Source organism: Ciconia boyciana, chromosome 7, assembly GCF_034638445.1.
Source record: "Ciconia boyciana chromosome 7, ASM3463844v1, whole genome shotgun sequence".
Lineage (NCBI taxonomy): Eukaryota > Metazoa > Chordata > Aves > Ciconiiformes > Ciconiidae > Ciconia > Ciconia boyciana.
The window spans coordinates 34,548,471-34,569,641 of NC_132940.1; the positions used below are offsets into that span (position 1 = coordinate 34,548,471).

General features: G+C 41.2%; 1 protein-coding gene across 2 annotated transcripts in view; it reads left to right on the plus strand.

Moving 5' to 3' along the window:
* PLA2G4A (phospholipase A2 group IVA) overlaps positions 1-21,171 on the plus strand; it is an 84,924-nt gene that overhangs the window by 14,438 nt on the left and 49,315 nt on the right. The window contains exons 2-4 of one of the 2 annotated variants that reach the window (XM_072867514.1): positions 2,329-2,427; positions 2,597-2,733; positions 9,741-9,822. In XM_072867514.1, coding sequence (XP_072723615.1) covers positions 2,701-2,733; positions 9,741-9,822 — 115 coding nt within the window. In that variant the 5' untranslated portion in view covers positions 2,329-2,427; positions 2,597-2,700. The remainder of the gene's footprint in view (positions 1-2,328; positions 2,428-2,596; positions 2,734-9,740; positions 9,823-21,171) is intronic. The other variant, XM_072867513.1, reaches the window with a different exon arrangement.

Consider the following 21,171-nt stretch of genomic DNA (forward strand, 5'->3'; position numbering starts at 1 on the left):
GCCTCTGTTTATCACATCCTGAAAGACTGATTAAGACAGCAAACCAAGAGCTCCAATTTGGAGTAATCCCAGCATGACTAGGGCTGGGATCAGTCATGCTGTTGGTTGGAGCTGTATGGAAAACAAGGATATTGCGCTTTGTGTATCACATCAGGGTCTACTTGCTCCCTGGCCCTTTTCACCCTATTCAGACACTCTGCCTGCATATCTTTAGCTTGCAGTTTGTGCATGCATGTTTGTGATACAGTCATTAATTACGTGCTTGCATATTTGTCTATCTGCATGATCCTTGGCTTATTCAACATGAAGGACAGATGGTGCTTGGGGATTCATTGGGGCTCTGTAGTCAGAGACTGTTGTTTGCAGGATCACAAATGTGTTTCCTGCTGATGTTGAAATAAAGGAGGCAGGGGGGTTATAGGAAAAGAGGAGATGATCTCATGTCTAAGCCAGTCGACCAGCTGAGTGGTGATCTGGAGAACTGGAACTGTGCCTCTAGGATGCTGGACAAATAACTTGAACCAGGCTTCTCATCCTAGGCCTAACCCATTTTCTTATTTCCACAGATAGAGCAGAATCTTCAGCTTAAGTTTTGTGTATCTTCTCAAAATGAGTGTGGTAACTTGTTGATAGTTGACTGTGCATTAGGGGAAATGGTGTATTTTCTGTTTTAGGATTTACAAATTTCCTCTTCATTACAGTGATTGGATAGCCCTCACTGTTTCCTTTTCGTGATTGCCTTTGAAGTTTGCAGCATTTCCTCAAAAACTGATATGGCAGGGCTTGTTTACCAAGGTTCTCCAATGTCCTACTTTAAGTAGGACAGAAGGTAAAGTAAACTTGAGTATAAGAAATCAGTGATACAATATGCCTATAAACACAATGCTACTTCCCTCCCATCTGCGTGTTTACGCCACTGTTGAATTTGGCTGATAGAATTTTAATAAAAATAGATCTTAGCAATTATTATTACAGTAGGAGAAATAATGGTGAATTTGTTTTAGATATCTTCCTTTAAGTCTGGAAAGCTGCTTGCTTTCTGTGATAAAGATGGCTTGTTTTCGTTGCCCTGGCATTTAGCTGCCTTGAATGAATACTATGATCTGAATGTATGTTCAAGTCTTTCTTATTCAGACTTCCTCAGATAAAAACAAATAAATAAAACCAGGCTAATTTCTAGCCTCAAGCTATTGTTAGGGCTGGCAGGACCAAAGAAGGGATATCGTAATGTTCTAGTGGTCATAATTAAACCAATTTTTTATGGAAATGCCTGCATATAATTGCCTAAGAGCAAGGGTTTTGGGAGTGACGTAAGTCATCATTCTTTAGCGCTTATTCTGCCCTTTCAAAATTGGGATTTAGGAACCATTTCCTTGACACCAAGCCCCCACATGGTGCTTTTTTTCTTTTCACTCTGAAGCTTCTGCTGGTGGTTCAGGTCTGACTGTGGTCCAGCTGAATCTGAGAACTGATCCTGTCCAGCAGTTTCTGTGGTTTTTAGAGATGCAGAAAGGAATAATGTCTCTTAATATGTTTTACTTTGATGTTTAGAAACAGTTCTGAAGTTTAAGGCCTCTGATGGCCCCTGATTTCAGTAGAAATCTTCACAAAGTATTCAGAAAACAGTGGCCTAAGAAGAACCTGTTTAAATCCTGCCAGCGGGTTTGCAGTTTGCCCATCAAAGCCTCTTGTGGATCTCTGTAGACATCTGGGATGGCCAGGGAGGTTATACACTGCTTCAGTTGGAATTCCTTTCCTAGGTTTACAGAGGGCACTATTGCTGCTACTTTATATTTAAATGAGCAGTTGCCAAATGAACTCTCCTGTGCTGTTGCTGCAGATTAGATGCTGGAATTTGTTTTCCGTTATTGTCTTAGATGCAGTTAGATGTGACTTGGGGACTTTGCTGTTTGTGGAAAAAGCTTTCAAAGTGAAGGTGGTATGAAAAGCTGCATTAAAATGGCTAAATGGACCATTACTATGGAGGTTTGCAGTTGTCTGGTGTAGGTTTTGACTATTGTGCTTGTGCTCTCCAACTGGCTTTTCAGTTCTAAAATTCACGTCCCTTGGTGTGAGTGCAGGACATATCCTTGTATCTCACCTTGTACAGGAAGGAGGATACAAAAGGGAACTTCATCTTTGTCCTGTCCTGACTATGTGAGCATCTTAATATAGAAGCAAAGCATGGGAACCAAGAATTTGTCACTAGAGTAACAAGGCTATTAGCCAGACGCTTTTTTTAACTAGGATTGTAATGTATGGAAGCATATACATTTGAATGTATATAATGGATAAATATAATTGCTCTATTCTTTTGTTTATCTGTAGAGCTGCTAGAAACACTTCGATGACTGGAATTCAAGATATTTGGTTCGTGCTCTTACCCTGAGGTAGGGGAAATAAGTACAAGAAATTTTTCTGGTTCAGGCAAGTAAATATTTATACCTCCATAGCTTATATGAAATTAAGTTCTTGGAAAACAAATGAATTGTGGGAACCTGCCTAAAGTGGAGGAACTAATTTGCTCCATTACAAAATATAGTTTAAAAGGAACATAAGAATTTTAATTATATTTTTTTCTTTATTTAATACTTAGAGGATCTGTCATACTGAACTCTGCTTTGAAAAACTGGGAAGCTTCTTCTGTGTAGGATTGAAATAGACATTTGACAGTTGTCTTGAATAACAATTAAGACAAAAATGTCCGTCATAGATCCTTATCAACACATTGTGGTAAGTAGCTTTGAATCTTCTGTGTATACTGTCTTGTATAATATATACTGTCTCTCCTATTAGAAGTTACTCTAAATAAGCACACAGCATTAGAGTTATCAGTAATTCCTTAAAGAAATGGTAAGCATGGTTACAGCAAATTTTTTCAGAAATTTATTTGAATGAAATTTGAAAGATTCAAGTTAGCTTTTTGAAAGGATGTCATGGCTTTGAGTGTAGTTGCTCATGTGTAAGTTAAAACTTACAACCTCATCGGTACGATGTCATAGGGTGTCGTTCTAAAGGACTTGCCTGTTCAAAGTGTTTCATCAAAGTGCCTGTAGCTGACTATTTCATACAAGTTTTTCCACACACTGGTTGTCAAACTGAACTATAGCCTACAAAAGTAACATCATGTGTCTAATTTTCTCCCTTACAGTACAATTTTTTTGTACAATTCTAGTTACCAAATAATTCTTTTCCATTTTCATCAGTATGGATAGAGGGGATAAGTTGGCAATTTTGGATATTTAGATCTTAAACTAGTGTGTATCAGTGATGTTGATTCAAAGAGAATCTTCAAAATATAGCCTGCAAACTCTAGCTATCAGTGAAATGATCTGTGCCACTCAACAGCACACTGCTGCCAAAAGCTCCTGCTCCCTCCTTCCTGCTTTATTCCAGTGTTCCTGCTGCATCCCTTGTACCAGCTATCAAACGCATGTGACTGGAGTGAGCCAATTGACCTTGCTGAATTGGCAGAAAAATGGTTCAATGCAAAAGATTAGTTCTCTGCTGTCAGAGCTGGCCCAAGGGAAGGGTACAACCATGTGAGCACAACCTGTGTAAGTAGAGAAGTAGGGGCAAGGGAAGGAAGAGAAGGGAAGTGGGAGCAGAACTGCCCTTTGTATGGCAAACCAGTGGAGTGGTTCAGCAGCCTGTTGAATGCTGGCTTTCGGCTGTAATATTCACACCTATCTCTGATTGAGAGACTTTCTGAAGTAAACTGAAATTGCAATTCCTACTCAAACTGAAATCTTGAAACAAGCTGGGTGTGTTCATATCAAGCACTTTTAGTAACAGTCCCAGAATCTCACTGCAGGAAAAGTGATATGTACTCAAAGATAGTTACCGTACACTTGTCATAATGTTGAACTTTTACGTGGCTAAAAATACACCGTATGCTTCCTTGAAATGATCTCTTATCAATTATGTGGTTTCTACCCCACGCAGTCACATCCTTTACATGAGTTTGTGGCCAGCAGATGTCAAACTTGTGTTTTACTTGCTCTGTAGTTCTGTAAACGCTGCTGTAAAGACAAGTTTCAGGGTAATGTCTGTATTTAACAGCATTAAAACAATACACTAACTTACTCTTTTCTGCATTGGTGCCTTCTCCTGGATGGAATGCTTGATCTGATCTGTACCTTTATGGGAGAGGTCTCTGAGGCACTCAGTTATATTTCATTGTATCATTCATATAAAATATCTTTTTTGATACCAGTGTATATACCATAATGAACAAAATGAAGCCTTAGAAGTATACATAGTTACAGTCCTCTAGCAATGCTGAACTACTGCTGTGGGAATGTTGCTAATGCAGGAAGGAACACTGTTAATGCAAGAGCTGATCCTATAATTGCTTGAAAAGTGAATGGAAATCTTTGAGGTTTCTTAATTTGAAAATTGAAATTGCATGGAAAGTTTTACTAAAATTTAGAACAGTGAAGGGCAGCAGGCTCATATCAGTGCAAAAATCTTGAACTTTTAATGACATTTGGCATTAAAAGACTCAAAAGAATTCTGCATTTTCCGAAAGTCCTTCTGTTAACTATTATGTGTTTTCTGATCTCTTTATTTTTCTTTTTTTTTCTCATTTTATGAAAGATTTGGAGGAATAGAATACAGCATTCACAAAGTTACTGCAGGTACAGACAGAACTGACTGTACTAAAAGTGCTTTTAGATTCAGAGAATGAAGAATTAAGATGCGTAATACATCTTCAGTTACATTGATATGGGGGATAAATATTATAACAATGGGAAGAATCACTTCAAGATAAAATTTGTGTGTCTTTGTATGCACAAATGTTTGTCTTAATTGTAATACCCTGTGAAAGAAGAGCATGGACTTTATGAAAATCTGTTACTTAAGAAAACAGGCAAACATTTTTATTTGCCCAGTCCAGTCGTCAGCTCAAGTGTCCTTAATGTTAAGGAAGTAAAAGTAATAAATACTTATTACACAATCTCTCTGTACCAGAGCTTCCTGACTGGTATTTTCTGTGCAAGTATATCTCCTGATTGAGTTACACTTTGTGACTCAGGATTCTGGGATGTGAAAAATATTATATTCAATGCATGCAAATCCCTTGCTTTCTCAGTAAGTGCAGAAAGTTAGTAGGTAAAACCCCATTGTGTTACACGAGATCTTAGCATGTTGTTCTGTTTCCCAGTCCCGTAGTAGGAAGGTAATGGTGTTTATGTACATACAAATGCAGTGATATGTAAAACAGAGGAAATCAGATAATTAGGGAAATTTTACTGGGAGGAAAAAAGCAGTCAAAGGTGGGGGAGGAACAAAGGAGGCAGGAGGAGGAGTTAGAAGAGATGGAGAGCTGTGGTGTGAGAACAGGAGATATTGAACCATGGCTGTGCAGGATACTTGGAAAACCTTGTGGATTGAACCAGTAGAGAGTGAATACTGTCCACTGGAGTTTCTGTAATTCAGAAATCCCATGTTCAGAGAGGGTATATTGAAAACTTTTTTTTTCTCCTTTCTTCTCTAAATTCATGGAGAAAGAGGAAGTGAAATGAAACACATATGTAAAGCTAGGTCACTTTGGATGATAGGATTTAGGTTTTTTAATTAATTGTGAGCTTCTGAAATTTTAACCTGGCTTAGATTTTCAAAGGTATGCAGATGTTGCTTCACTCAGTGTTGCAACATTTAAGTGATTTATATACCATCATCTATTTTTCAGAAGTAATTGAGGAGTTGGCAATGTACAGATTTTTATCAAGTCTTAAGGTGAACATAAGTCACTTTAGAAAATGCAGCTTAGTCATCTAAACTAGCAAGGGCTGGATTTATAAAGGTATTCAGAGTCAATATATTTCTTGTGGCATTTTTAGGGGCACCTAACTTCTTTAGAACTCAGTCTTTCCTAAAACTAACCAAAAATGCTTTTGAAAGTTGTGCTAGCTGTTAATATGGATATTTAGGCTTCTTAATATCCTTAGAAACTGGATCCTAAGTGGAAAATTGCCTTAATTTCCGATTGCACTTAAGTTGCATGAAAACCGTTTATTTTGGGGTAAGAAAAGATCTAGACTTTTGAGCTTCTTGTGTATCTCTGTATATTTTTTTTTACTAAGAGGGAGATTGTTTATTTGAGTAGTTGCAAATTTCTTCCAAGTGTGTGATTATGGCCAAATATTGGTAACTCTATAATTATAAGCCTCAGTGTGTTATTTTGGGTGAGGCGTGGGGAAAAAAGATAATGTTTTTCTGTTTTGCCAGACCTCTGTGTACTCACATTCATTTCAGAGTATACCAGATCTTAAACCAGACTTAACTTTCTTGGCAGAACAACAGCTGGAATGATGGGGTTTGCTGCTGAAGTCAATAAAAAGCAGTTCTCATGATAGTATTAGCAAAACAGTTACTGACTTGTAATAGAAAGTAATGATGATCTCTATACTGCTGTAATGAGAATACACTAGTAAGTGGTAGTTTGGCCTTGTTTTGATGGTAGGCATTTTGTTTAGGCATATGAGTTTCATGAGTAGGACTAGGAGATGCCAGATAATTACTTTACAGAAGTACTTTTTGTCAGTGAGCATCCGGTAGTATCCCTATTTTACAGCCAGGATTCTGGGGCACCAGAATTGCACACAAGTTCTACGTAGCAGCTTAGAACTAAATCCAGCACGCCCATGTCCCATACTTGTAACTTAATTATAACTCCATCTTCCTCTTTGTTGCTAAATGCTCAGTGATCTCTGATTTGTGGTCTCTAGTGAGGACAGGCTCTTTCTTAATAGCTAAGAACAAGGAGAAGGGTGGTGTGTTTGTACTTTGGGCTGTTTCTCTTAATTATAAGGTTGTATATGACAAAGGAACTACATCAGTCTGTGTGAACAAACTCTGGGGCCAGTGCTGCATTGTGAAACTGATGCTTCAGTGATCTGATGTGCGTGTGAAGGTGGCACACACTGATAAAACAGTTCCAAGCACTTTCAAGAAGCAAACTGGAAAAAAAGGACAATGAGAATTGCTTTGTGCAGATTCACGACTTGTAAAAATTCTTGAAGCAGGGTAGATGACAGAGCTGGGGTAACTTTACATAGCTGTGTTTGTAGTAGTACCAGCTGTTCCCAGATACCCGCTAAAATCCCTGTTTACCCTGCTGTGATGGAAAACTCTGGACTTTTTTTGCCATGTGGTAGAGGCAGAAGTTTGTTCAGAGAGAATTCCCATCCTCCTTCCCATTCATCCATCCACTCTTGGAAGCTGCAATGCAAAAGGTGATGGATGTCATGAAATCATTGGTATGTCTTCACGTCAGCACAAGGCAGGCTGTTAAATAGGTGTTGCTTCTTAACAACTTTGAATTCCCACATCTAAACCCTTTCTGTTGGGTTTGATACTTTTGAGGTGAGTTAACAGTTCCAGCTGGGAGGATCAATTAGAGTCTGGATTCCATTTTTACTGTGGTTGGTGAACCACTTGCTGTGCAATGACTATTTCAGTATACCACTTGTAAGGTAACAGTTTACATTGCCACAGTTTTCCCCTTGCCTGCTTACTTGTTCTTTGAGACAGAGAACTCCTACAGTTTACAGGGGAAAAATTACAGAGTTGAAATTTACCACTGGGCAGACTATCATGAAATGAGCCTCCAGCAGTCATCACAACATGTGGGTTATTACAGCCTTAATAAAGATGCAACTATTCAGTGTCTGGGTCAGCCAGTGTCTGCAGTGAAGTCATACCCTCAGTATCACTGTGGGCATTTTCTCCTAGATGTTTTGTGATGGTGACGTGACTATGCCTTTGCAGACCTCTAGATTATAGACTTGTGGAGGAGTTTGTTGGTATCATTTGCATTGTTTTTTAATGCATCCTGACTCGGCTGTTACTTAAGCATTCACAAGCCACTTTTGCTGTCTTTAGAAGTTTGGTTTTGGCTTTTTTTTTCTTTTTTTGAGAAAATGATACATAACCTGTAAGAAACTGTCATTTTTTTTGTTTATTTGTATTAGAGGGATCCAATTTGGTTCTAGTCTCTGGGTGTAAGTATGTTTGTAGATGTGAAATAATGAGGCTTGGCTGAAACAACCAGTTCTGAAATAGCTATGAGAACCACCTGAAGGCCCTTATAAAGTCTAGCAGTTGAAGCAGCAGTAGCTTAAAGGGATGCATGTGCCACTGTTTAAAACTAAGCCACGTATGGATTGAAGGGTTTTGTTGGCTTATCTGTTTGTTCCTTTAAAAATGGGTTTTAAGAGGGGGAGGAGGGGAGTATCCAGACGAAAACATAGCAAGAAAGCACCAAGCACAGTCTGAATAAGCATGTCCCATGTCCCATATCAACAGTATTGTCTATAATTTTAAATAAACGTCAATGAATTTCCTGATTCTGGTACTTTCCCCTTTTCCTTCTGATTAGAATATGTTGTAACACCTTTAATATTTGGTTAGTTGTTTTGGTCCTAATGACTGATATGCAGTTTTTATTTTAATGTATTTCACAAAGTAGTGAGTGGTTAGGAAAAGATGGAAAATATCACTGTTTCAGTTTTAGAAATGGAAACCTGAGGTAGGGGTGTATCACTGTATATGATAGGTGACTACCTGAGGGCCCAAAGGAGGTACGCTTCTGATAGAGTGACTTAAGCTGTAAGAGCCGGGCAGCTTGGACATGATGGTCTTTGTAGAGGCAGAGCTCAGGTGTGAGGTGATCCACTCCCAGTGCCTGAGTTTCTGTTGCAGGAGAGCGAGCTGGTACCCTCTGGGTTGTACCAGTACATAAGTCAATGTCTAGGCACTGTGGACAGTCAGACAGCTTGAGTGTCTTAAGACTGGCTTTAAGATAGCACTGTAGATGTAAGTGCTGAGAGGCAATTGTGTGAGACCTGATCCTGGATCTAATACATAAAACTTAAAACTTACCCACAAACTCTGTACTGTGTCCCTGTGAAGGCCAATGTTGTCTGCCTTGCAGTATGCAGTGATGATTCTCATAATGGTATTCAGTAGGTTGGTCAAACTTACACCTATGTAGATAAAGTAACAATAGATGCGAGTTACTGACCTCTTTTCATTAAGGTTTTTACTTGTGTTTCTTAATTTCATGCCTTTTTCTACTTCCCTAGTTCGTTCAGGACAGACCTGCTCTTAGAAAGGCAGCTCCTGCTGTGTGCTTGGGCTTTTCAGGAAATGGGAAGCTCCAGAAACTGCATGAAATTTTGCTTGTGAATGTTTTAACAGTTTGCTTTTCTCCTTCCCTCCATTGTCCTAAGGACACTTGCACTTTGAATATTGATGTGTAGTAAAAAGGTATATTCCATGCATTACTAACTATATCCCTTGCGTGTGCAGTATGCATATATCTGTTCCAGAATGTATACTTTGAAATAATTGTACCCACTCTTTTTATTGGGGGAAGGTAATTACAAAGACAAGCACATTGTAAAATAGCCCCCTTTTTTATTTTTTTTTTCTTACTGTACCAAGTTGTCCCTCACTGACTAAATGCCTTAAAGCAGGTTTTGTAGAGAGGAGGAGTGTTATTCATTGAGATTAGTAGGTGTGGCTGCAGGAAAGTCAAGCAACCCTAGTAGAAGGTCTGACCTTTCAGTAAAGCTACAGGGTGCAGTTCAGCTTTAAAATGCTCTATCCAGTATGAGTTTCACTTACATTTTGACTGGGTGATTTCTCTCTCTCAGTTTTTGGACAAAATGAAACTCGTTTTGATAGGTTTGGTTCTGGATCTTAATCACCTCTAACTTTCTGACTTCCAGGTGGAACACCAGTATTCACACACATTCACTGTGACAGTAAGGAAAGCCACAAATGTCACAAAAGGAGCAATTGGTGACATGCGTGAGTATTTCTCTATTTTGTCTCTTTCTTCTAGGAGGCTGTTGCCATAGGCAGGGGCAGATGTCTTGTCAACCTTGTAATGCATTAAATGATTTAGTGGATTGGTGGGGGTTTTTTTGTCTTGCTTGTTAAAGCTAGGGCAACATACCCATTTAATTGCTCACTCACTCTAACTCAGAGAGCAGATTTGCCGCTCCTTCTTTCCATTGATCCAAAAAAGCTGAGTGAGTTGTAAACAATTTGCCTACAAGCAAGCAACACCTACACTTAGTTTTTTGGCTTAGTCGGAAGTGCTGTTCTGAGTATAGTGAAACTGGCAATTACTGTATCTTCAAAAGGCTGTGGTTTGGTGGTGGGAACACTTAAAAAGAAAGAAGCCCAGAGCTCTGCTGAGTCAATGCAGTAAGAAGAAAAAAAGACAAAAAAAATTTCCAAAACTGATAAGTGGATCTCATGGTGGGAGAGCTATATAAGACACCAGCATTTCTTCCCCTTTCTGTTAGGCTTCTGAGCCTCCGGACTTAGTAGCTGAACAGGAAACCACTAGGAAGAATGACCCATGAAAACTCTTGTCTGCTCTTAAGGGGAGAAGAGGGAGAGAATAATATATTGGCTGAATCTGTAAAAAATATTCCCGCTTCCTTGATTATGACTATGACTATTTTGCTGTCAGGTTGTCTCTCCCTTTCTGTGGTGCTTCATGCAGAGCATTGCACAGCCCAAGTCTTGCAGTCTGGGACTGGGAGGATGAGTGTGGTGCCTCATTCCTGCTCTCTCATCAGGCTCATTTGACATGCAATTGTTTCTCTCCCAGCACATTCCTGGAAACTGCTTTCAGGTTAAAGTACAGCAGCTGCTCTGATGCACAGCTTTGGTTCATTGGGTTAACTTTTTTTTTTGTAATTAGTGTCTACTGTTGATATTAAACTTGGGGGTTAAGTGGAAGGGACAGTTGGAAGGGGAACGTTCAAGACTCCCAAGTATGAGGGGAGCCCTGGCAGGAGGGGAGAAGAAGGAACTGGGAATCTATGTAGCATCTACTGGGGTGAAGGAAAGGAGCACACAGAAAAGATGCAGTGGGGTGTTATCCTGGTGGTCTCTGAGAGTGTCTTTATGTAAGAAGACCAGGGGAAAAGTGCTGTAAAGAGTAGAACAAAGGGCCCACAGGTTTGCATGTGTAAGAAGATGGGTTAAATGGAAAGACACAGGTTCTCAGACACAGAGGTCTCTGGCGCGAGACAGTGTGGGGAACATGAGAAAGGAAGAAAGGGGGTTGAAATGGGGACCCCATGATATGATATTAAAGGGAGTATGGAAAGGGTGAAGAAAGCTAGAAGACCATGGCATTATTCCCCTAGGACAAGTATGGTCCTGTAGTGTAAATTCCAATTATTATCCATCAATATAATTGGATTTTTTTCCAGACAGAACTCTTATCTTACCAAATCATCAAAACTAAAAAGCTACTCAGGAAGAACTCTTTATTTTGACAAAACCTGATAGAACTATGCTCAAGGGCCACTGAAACCTGCTTGGTTTCCTCTCTGAGGCAGCTATGAGTGCTGCCTGAGGCACCTGCAGTCTGGGGCATCTCTGGGTGAGCTTCCAAGTTTCTGGGGCTTGTTCTTGGAGTCCTGGCAAATCCCCCGAAGTGAAAAAAAAACAGATCATTGCTTCTGTTTTTATTTTGGGAAAATGAAAAATGTTTTTATTTCCCATGTATATACAAAGCTTGGTGTGTTGGAGCCTGGAGGCTATTTGATCAAATCAGTAATCATGTTAATTACTTGAGAAAGATGCATGAAGCTGTGAGCGGTGGAGGGTCTTTACAATTGATTGTGGCAGCCAATATAAATATAAATATTTTATATTTAAATTTGATTTGCCAAAACTGTAAGTTGTTGAAGGAATTTCTGAACTTTTACATTGGGTTTCTGATCCAAGGATAGGATTCACTACCAGGGAGAGTGGCTGTGATACATAATATGAGATGCCTTGGTTGGGGTGGGTACCTGAGTGGTGCTCTCCCATAACGAACCGTACCAAGCTGTTGACTGTTCTGGTGGGTTTCTCTTAATTTATTCTGTTGTTGTTGCTCCAGTTTGTGTAGACAGTGACTGCTCTGTGAGCAAGAGAGGTAATTTTTACATTGTGGTGGTGATGGAGGTCCTGGGGAACATGAGAGATCTTGTATAATATTTTGCTTTTCTTCTTTTTTCTGTAGCAGTCTTTCCAAGACTTTCTGGAATAGCTGTGAAAGATCTGAGTAAATCTAAGTTTATTAAATATGTGGAAGTGCTTATGATTTTGCTGTTTGTGTGATATTTTTCATCTTAAGGATTTGAGGTCTACCTCTGCTCAAGGAGTCTTAGATGAGAGGTCTAGGTGCCCCAACTCTGTGGGTAGGCATGGAGGGCCTGACTTCTCTGGCATAGTTATCCACACCTCTGTCTCCTCAAGCCTAGGCTGGGGAGATACGCAGTATTTTAAGCAAGTTTTTCAAGATTTCTTGAGCTCTTCATTAATGGAGAGCATGAATCGTTGTGTCATCCTTAAAACTAAGTAACAGATGCCCACTACACTGTAACTTCCTCGGGCAGTGTGTTTCCTTGAGTGAACAGTTCACACGCAGCACTGCTGATTCAAGACATATTTTAAATGTCCTGACTGATCTGGGTGGCTGGAACAACAGAGGAAACTGGTGCTAGGATAGCTTCCAGCCCTCTCTTTTTATTTTATTTGGCTGAGATTTCCCATTGTCTCTGTAAGCTTTAAAATTTTTGTAGAGTGATCTGACAAAGACAAGCAATCAAATCTGAATCTGGATCATACCAGCATCTGAGTAGCTAAGCTATGGTAGCTGCTTTTGTTTCTCACTGATAAAGTACATCAAAATAAATGAAAATGGCAATAATTGCATCACAGAAATTTTCCATGCAAATGCTTTTCATATATGAAGGAAGTTAGTCTACTTATGCCAGTTTGTCATTCTGTGAATGTGTGTGTGTGTATGATAGATGAAAATTACGGTAAGAATGCGTGACCCAGGATGTTTGGGAGGGGGGGGGAAAGTTTTGAGAGCAGACTCCCTCTTTCCCAGGAGTTCATTCAATTTCCTTCTTAGTTCAGGTATTTACTGTTGCCTTTGTATAGGAGTACTTCCTTTACTGATTTCATGTGTTTTAATTTTATGGTGTCCCTTTCAAAGGGACTCTCACATTCTAGATACTGTCCTGTCAACATCCAATTGATGCAGCTCTATCTTTACAAAAGATTTAAATTCTGTTTTAGTGACTGCTGCTCTAATAGCTGTGCTCAACTCTTCCTGCTAAGTCTTTTTACAGGCTGGAAGACTTATGAGATGAGCAACTGCAGCAGATGTGTGGTGGGTTGACCTTGGCTGGCTTCCAGGTGCCCACTAAGCTGCCCTATCACTCCTCCTCCATCACAGGATGGGGGGAGAAAATATGATGAAAAGCTCAAGATAAGGACAGGGAGATCACTTACTAGCATCACAAGCAAAGCAGACTCAATTTGAGGAAACTAATTTATTGCCAATTAATTGTAACAGAGTAGGACAGTTAGAAATAAAACTAAAAACACCTTCCCCCCTCTACACCTCCCTTCTTCCCAAGCTCAACTTCACTCCTGACTCTTCTGTGTCCTCCTCCCAGGCGATGTGGAGGGATGGGGAATGGGGGTTGTGGTCAGTTCATAACACGTTGTCTCTGCCACTCCTTTGTCCTCATGCTTTTCCCCTGCTCCAGTGTGGGGTCCCTCCCACAGCATAAAGTCCTTCATGATCTTCTCCAACATGGGTCCTTCCCATTGGCTGCAGTCCTTCAAAAACTGCTCCAGCATGGGTCTTTTCCATGGGGTATAGTCCTTCAGGAATGCACTGCTCCACCGTGGGCTCCTCTCCACGGACCATGGTTCCTGCCAGAAAATCTGCTCCTGCGTGGGATCCTCTCCACAGACCGCAGCTCCTGCCAGGAGTCTGCTCCTGCATAGGCTCTACATGGCATGCAGCTTCCTTCAGGGCACATCTGCCTGCTCTGGTGTGGGGTCCTCCGTGGGCTTCAGTGTAGATCTCTAGTCCTCCATGGTCCTCCATGGGCTGCAGGAGGACAACCTGTGTCACTATGGGGGGAATCTCTGCTCTGGTGCCTGGAGCACCTCCTCCCCCTCCTTCTTCACTGACTTGGTATCTACATAGTTGCTTCTCTCACATTTTTCTCCTTCCTGTCTAACAGCTGCTGCACCGTGTTTTTTATCCTTTCTTAAATATGTTATCACAGAGGTACCACCAGTACTGCTGATGGGCTCAGATTTGGCTAGCAGCTAGTCCATCTTGGAGCCAGCTAAAACTGGCTCTGTCCGACATGGAGACAGCTTCTGGTATCTTCTCACAGAAGCCACTCCTGCAGCCTCCTACCCCCCTGCTACCCAAAACCTGCCACATAAACCCAGTACAAGATGGCATATCTCAAAATCTGCATGGTTTTGGTGAGGATTTAATTATCTTAATTGCTTTGCTTTGTGCTGGTCACAGGGGTCAATAGACCTTGTAAAATCACTTCTTTGACTGGATCTTTTGGAAAAGGCATTGCCTCTAGTCCAGTGAGTTCTTACATAGTGGATGTTTAGTTTTGAATCTACTCCAGATACCACACCATACTGTAGAGCCTTTCCATACTTCTATGACAGTACAAGAACTTGTAGAAAAAGACCAGAATCCCAAACTGCAGCATTCTGGAAGAGAAATGCGTGCAAACTGTGGTTCTTCTTTCCATAGGATCTGTCCCCTTCTGGATTTTTTGAGGGGCACTTGGTGGAAAACTGAGCCAATGGAAGCATCGTAAAATTTGTCTTACATCTTTAAAGATCTATTTTTCTTTAAAGATCTATTTTTCTTTAAGTACGCTGGCTTTCAAAACAGTTGGTAGCACCTACAAAGGAAGCCAGTTGTATGACTTTACTCTTAATGACCACTAATCTTGCTTAATCCTGTTTTGAATTATCAGCTTCTATTTGCTTCATCTACTTTTGATGTTATGATAATACACAGTGTAATTCCAAGCATTTTAAGGAAAGTCTTTTCTTAAAAATAAAAACGTTTAAAGTTTGGATAGCTTATGGCACTAGTACTCAGCTTCTGTCCCAGTTTCTGTCCACCCAGTTGGAATTAAGGATGCATTTCCACTGTAGTTAGGCTGTTCAGATAAACAACTTAAAGTATTGGGAGCACTCCTGTCAACAGAGCTCAACCCTGGTTGCAAAACTTGCTAACACGGAGGTGGAAAGCAGCTTCTCTAAGTGGCTCTTGGCACGGTTAGCCCATGCTGGTGCAACCAGCAATAGATGTCCCCTGCAAGTCAAGAAGTTCTTCCACTGGGGCAGTGTCACTGACATGCTTCCTGGTTGCCTCCTGCTTCTCCAAAGGAAATGAGGAGCTGTGGCATTGCGTGGGATGAGCGTGCACCTTTCTCTGCCTGCAGTGCTAGCCTGGCCCTGGCTGTAGGATCTGCTTTGGCAATGTGGAGGGAAAGAGGAGGTGATGTACAGTGCAGTTTCAGTCACCATTTCTCTCTTCATACACTGTTACCTTGGGATTGTGTTCACTTTCAGCCATAGCTCTTGGTGTTGAAGCTGGCTCATTTAAAGCCAGCATCACAGTAGCTTAGTGCAGTTCAGGCATATGTATGCAGTATTTTAAACCTGAGCTAGCTGAAGGGGAAGGAATTGGAGATTTCTCTGCTTGTGTCACAGCAGGGACAGAACCGTTTGTGTTACAGCAGCTCATTCAGGACTAATCCAGCTGTTCTCTGGATCACAGCTGGCTGGTCTTGCACCCTGACTTAGCTACAATATACCTGATTTAACTGTTGAAGTGTCATCAGATAATGCTCTGCCTGCAAGGCTGTGAAGCAGGACCTGATTTTTGCAAGGGATCTTCAAGAGGAAAACAAGCCAAACTCCTCCCCTTTGCCAGCCTAACAGCCTGGACAAAGTAGGTCAGAGTTGGCCAATCTTCCAAGTCCTACAAGCTGCACATGCAGATCTTCACGTGGCCAGGAGCCATAAGATGTATTATATGCTTAACAGAGCAAAGCAGAGGAGGAATGCTGGAAGTATCTTGCAGGAAGGAGATAGAAGTGTTCCTGTTTGGACCCATGCTGCTCCAGTCTGTGCTAGGGTGGCCTGGATGGGCAACTGAGTCCCAGGATGACCAAGCTCTGTGGGCTTCAGCAACTCCTTTTGATCTGACTCTTCCTGACAGCCCTTGTACCAGCCCTGCTGTTGGTCATGTCCTGTAGTCATCTGTGCTCCATCGCCAACCATAGCAGTTGACTGGCTCTAGAGCCATAGGCTGGTGCTGAAATATGTATCCTTAAAAGATGTGTATCTTCAAAAATGAACAATACTAGTAACAACTGCTCATGAAATGTCTGTTGCAGATCTCAGTCTAACATTGAGGCAACTGTAGACTAGATTTCAGTTTCCTTGACACATACAATGTTTTTGCCCTGTTGTAGGGTTAGCCAGAAGCAGTGCTGGGAGGTGAAAGTCATGTTGGAAACAGGCTTGTGTGTTCCACAGTGAAACTGATCCAGAAAATGCTGCTCTTTCCAGTTGCAAAAATATATTTTTGATGAGAACCAAATTCTGGTTTTGTACACTTGTCATGTAGTTATTGAGGCAGGGACTGTTTCTGTAAAATGTTAATGAAAACTTGTTTTCATCCTAGAGGAAGGCTCTCCTCTTACTCCGTTATACTGTAATGATAACATATAGCAGTCATGGTAGCTTAGACCAAGGACTCATCTTGCCTTGATATTCTGTTTGAAGAACCTCCTTGTCTCCCTGCCCTTGCCAAGCTGTGATCAGCTGCAGCCCAAGGAGAAGGGAGCTTGTTGATGACTGGGAACTGTTTCTGTTTCATGTGCTCTCATGTCCCCAGGCAGAACTTCATGGTGGGGCTCTCCTTCAGGGAGCTGTGGACACCACTGTTTCTCCAGTTTGAGCCTTTCACTCCCTCCATTTAGGAGGGGTCTCCCTCCTTTTATTCCATTTGTCCTCTGTAATAATTTGATTTCTTCCTGCTTTCTTTTTTTTCCCCCCTCTCATCGCCCTTCCTAGGGAGGGCTTTGAAGTTTTGTTAGGGTTAAGCTAATGCCTGATCCTAAGGGAGAGTCAGGAAGAACATCAGTCATAGTCAGATACAAAGGAAAAATACGAATGGGGTAAGCATGTGATAGTTTCCTCTGATCCTCTCCAAGCACTCAGCTGGCTTCAGTAAGGGAGTCCCTGAGCTGGTTGTGCTTCTGATGTACTTACTAGCCCTCACTGACTTTCTCTTGCACAAACTTCACTGGTTTTCCTTGAATCCACATAAGTCTTCTCATCTACAGCTCCTTTGATAACGAGTTCTGCAGGTTGCTATCTACTGCATGAAGACGACTTTTAATTTGTTTTGAAAATTGGTTTTTAAAAGTGTGATTTGAAGCATCCTCGGGTTACTTGCATTTTGCAGGATGCTAACTGTTCCATGTGTCAATCTGTACCAAAGAAAAGTTTTTACTCATAAATAAATGTGCTAATTTATATATTTGTGACTGAATGTGTTCTGAAAGGGAAGAAAAAAAAAAATCTTTTAACCTTCATCACTACGGAAAGGAATGTTTTTGTAAAGCCTGTCACTAAATACTGTGTTCTATCAAAGCATCTGGCCAACAGTGCTATAGGACAGTTGAAATACAGGGAATGTCTGCTTAATGCTAGGTTGTGCCATGCTTAGTTGGACAGATTAACTCAGATGCACAATCATCCCTTTCCCTTGATGGAGCCTGAAGAAGCTCCCCAAAAAAAGGGAATCAAAAGTGCCAAGGCTATCCAGATGTCGCGATCACGGGTGAGATGTTGATATATAGCCAACCAGATGTCTCAGTGAAGAGAAAGGTGTGAGAACTAACTGAGGTATGGCCCTGATATAGGAACCAGAAGTGCAAAAGAGCAGGTTGTGCTAGGGGTTTAGGGGGAATGAAAGGTCCTGAAGCTAGTCATATAGGATCTTATATGCGGCGGGTTGCTGATTTCATGTGAGAACTACAATTAATAGATAACCTGGTCCGTCAGCTACCAGTCCTACGAGAGACAGTGGAGTTGTTATGGCCTGTAACCATTCAGAGCGTGTAGCTAAGCACTGCCGTACTCAGGGAACATTGCTATGTACATTGCGTTGCAGAGGATGGTTTTAGTACAGGAAGTGTGATTATTCTATAGATCGTTGCATGATTATTCCCTGGTAATGGCTGTCGTAGAGAGGGAGGTCCTCTTAACATTGGTGTGCGTATGCTGTTCTGACTAAGTGCTTCACAATCCATTCTTCAGTCCTGTAAATGAAATGCCTGTAATAACCAGACCGAGTAGTGTGGTTGGGGCAGATGCAATTCACAAGTGTCACTTTATTTTTGAGTTTCCTGTAATTGCTTCAAGTAGCAATGATGATGGTTTTACTAAGATACAGTGTTTATGTAGCCAACCTGAGCCTATACTTAGCTACGGTTCTGCCCAGTTAGGACAGCTCCAGGTTTTTAAAATGTTCCTGACAGTTGTCTGAATTAAAAAGTGAAGGGAAGAGGCTCTTCCCACTCAAAGGTCTGGAGGCTGCACTTCAGCAATATAGTAAATCAAGCTCTAGGGCTGCTGGTAGAGGACCAAAACCTCTAAAGCCTCATGATACCACATACAGCTCCAGTGTAAACTTGTTCTGCGGATTCAGAAAATGTTGCCAGTTTAAATTTGTATTAGCAGACTTTTTGCCAGACTAGGAATAATCTATACTCCATCAGCTAACATAAATCTGGAATAAAAGTCATATTGTGGGTTTTGAGTAATTTACCAGGAATGTGATGATATGCCTAAACCTACTCTAGACCAAATTATCACTGCCCCTATCTGGCATTACCTTGGACCCACAGTCATAGCTGAACTAGGCAGCCATGCCGCCTGTTACTTCTCTCCTACTTGTGTCTTTGTTGGCAGAGTGAAATGTTTCACAAGTTGAACACTGAAAAAGCTCTTAAGAACTAGGCATTTCAATTAATTTAAAAAAAAAAAACAAAACCCACCCCCTTAGATTCTGTCACACAACTAGAAAACCAGATTTTTCTCTCTGCTATTGCAAGCTAATGTTTTAGTCACTTTTCGCTGCTGTCTGTCTGCAAAGGAAACTGTACAGATAACCTAGAGAAGTATTTTTTTGGTCTTGGCCCATACACAAATTCGGTTTGAACCTACTGAAGGGTTCAGCTGACTTGTTTGGGTTTTTTTTCCTTTCAAGGCTGGATCAGTGAAACCGCTAGTGGTGTCCCACCCCAGTAAACTGAGTGGCAGCGCACAGCCTGTGCTGGGAGTTGATTTTTTTTCCGTCACTTAAGTAACGCTGGAGATGAAAAGCACTGTAATACAAGGCACTAATAATCTCTAATAAACATATTACCCAATCACAGGATTTCTCATAGCATAGCTGCTGCTTTGGGAGCTGCCTTACTTCACTTGTAGTCACCTTCCGCTCATGAAATCTCGCACTGTATCATCCCCTTTGCAAAATCCCTCTTGAAGATGAAGGCTAAAAGCCCTGGCATTCCCAATAGTACCTTAAACACAGGCAGCAAATAACCTGTCACCTCCTCTTTGGGACTCCTTACTGGTAATCTCTCTGTGTATTCCTGGATATTTTAGGTTCCCTGTGGCTTTCTGGCATGTCTCTAGACTCCTAGTCTAGCATCTGTATTACTGCTAGACTATGAATTTTTCTGTTTGAAGACTTGCAGAAGTATCTGCTCCAAACGAATGGGAGGCCTGAATTTATAGTGGACTCAGCTACAGTCCTCTTTGAAAATGGAAATTTGGAACATATCTAAAAAGACAGATCAAAAGTTCAGCCTGGTTGCTGTTAGCTGCTGCAGTGTTTTATGGTTTTGAATGGAGGGCTTGTGATTGTACGCCTGCGGTAGCTTTTAACGCGGAGATTACCTAAGAGAGTGACGAGATGTGTTTGCATGTGGCAGCCTGACACAGCCAGTTCTGCTCCTGGCATTCCTGGGCTCCACCTCTTCAGGTGGGAGAAGAGCTTCTTGGTTTCCAAAATCACACTGCCAGCCTCCGCAGCAAAGATGCTACATACTTATTTGTTGCCTGTGAATTGGCAGGGAAGGTGCACCAAGCTGATGTCTTACCCTGAGCACCCAGCAGCGTAATTGGACTGTTTACCATCCCATCACACAGCCAGGTAGCATTGCTGGCTGCTATATGGGGGACCTTGCGGCTCTGCCTTTTTTCCATTCCTCTTTCCCTGTCTGATACTGAGTTAATTAATCAATTACTGGTGCCTATGTTCTCCTGAACACAGGAGACATCTTTTTTTAGGCCCTTGTGTTAGCCTGTCCTTTCACTAATGTGCAGCACAGCAAGGGTAAGCCAAATCTAATAATTAATATATTTGCTATAATGTTGTTTGGGAAACATTAATTATTTGGAAAGTATTGATATTTGACAATTATTGATAAGTACTGTTTTTAAGAATTCCCTTTTTAAAAACTGGAAAATCACATTAAACTGGGAAAAAACATGATTTTAAAATTCATTACATTTTCACCTGACTGTGGCAGAGGGATCAAATTGTATTTCCATGCCACTGTGAAGCATATTGTCCAGTGAGCCCCATAAAATTAACTATTTGAATGAAAATGCAGTCATTATTTTTAAACACACATCAAAACTATGTTTCTGGCCTAGGAAGAAATTCATGTAGCTCACGCCATGCTGGTTTACTGTGATCAATACAGCTAACATTCAACCCATTGAAAATGCCTTCATGCCCTCTGCTTCGGGTTTCTCTAGGGAAATGTTAGGTTTGATAACTTCCATGCAATTCAGAGGAGCCCTGCAGCCAGACAGCAGTGAGTATGTGCTACACAGCCTGCTCGAGCTCCCTTGCCCAGCCAGAGCTGCTTGTGCATAAGGCACAGCTGGCATTTTTTAGCTTCCTTCCCCTCGGAGGAGAGGGAGGTAGTCCAGCAGTTCCTGTTATTTGCTTGGCCTCAGTCAACCCACTCAGCTGCATGTAATTTCATGCTAACCAAGTTGTACTGTAGTGCAATAAGCCAAAACAATGGTGGAAAGTAGACAAAGATGGTCATTCGGGACCTAGTAAGATTTTATGGATGGGGTCGCACTTAATGATGGAGGATGTTGGTTAACCAGAAGGCAAAAAACTCCAATGAACCAAACTAACATAGTTCTTTAAGAAAGTTCTGCCATTGCTGGAATATTCCTGTAATTGCA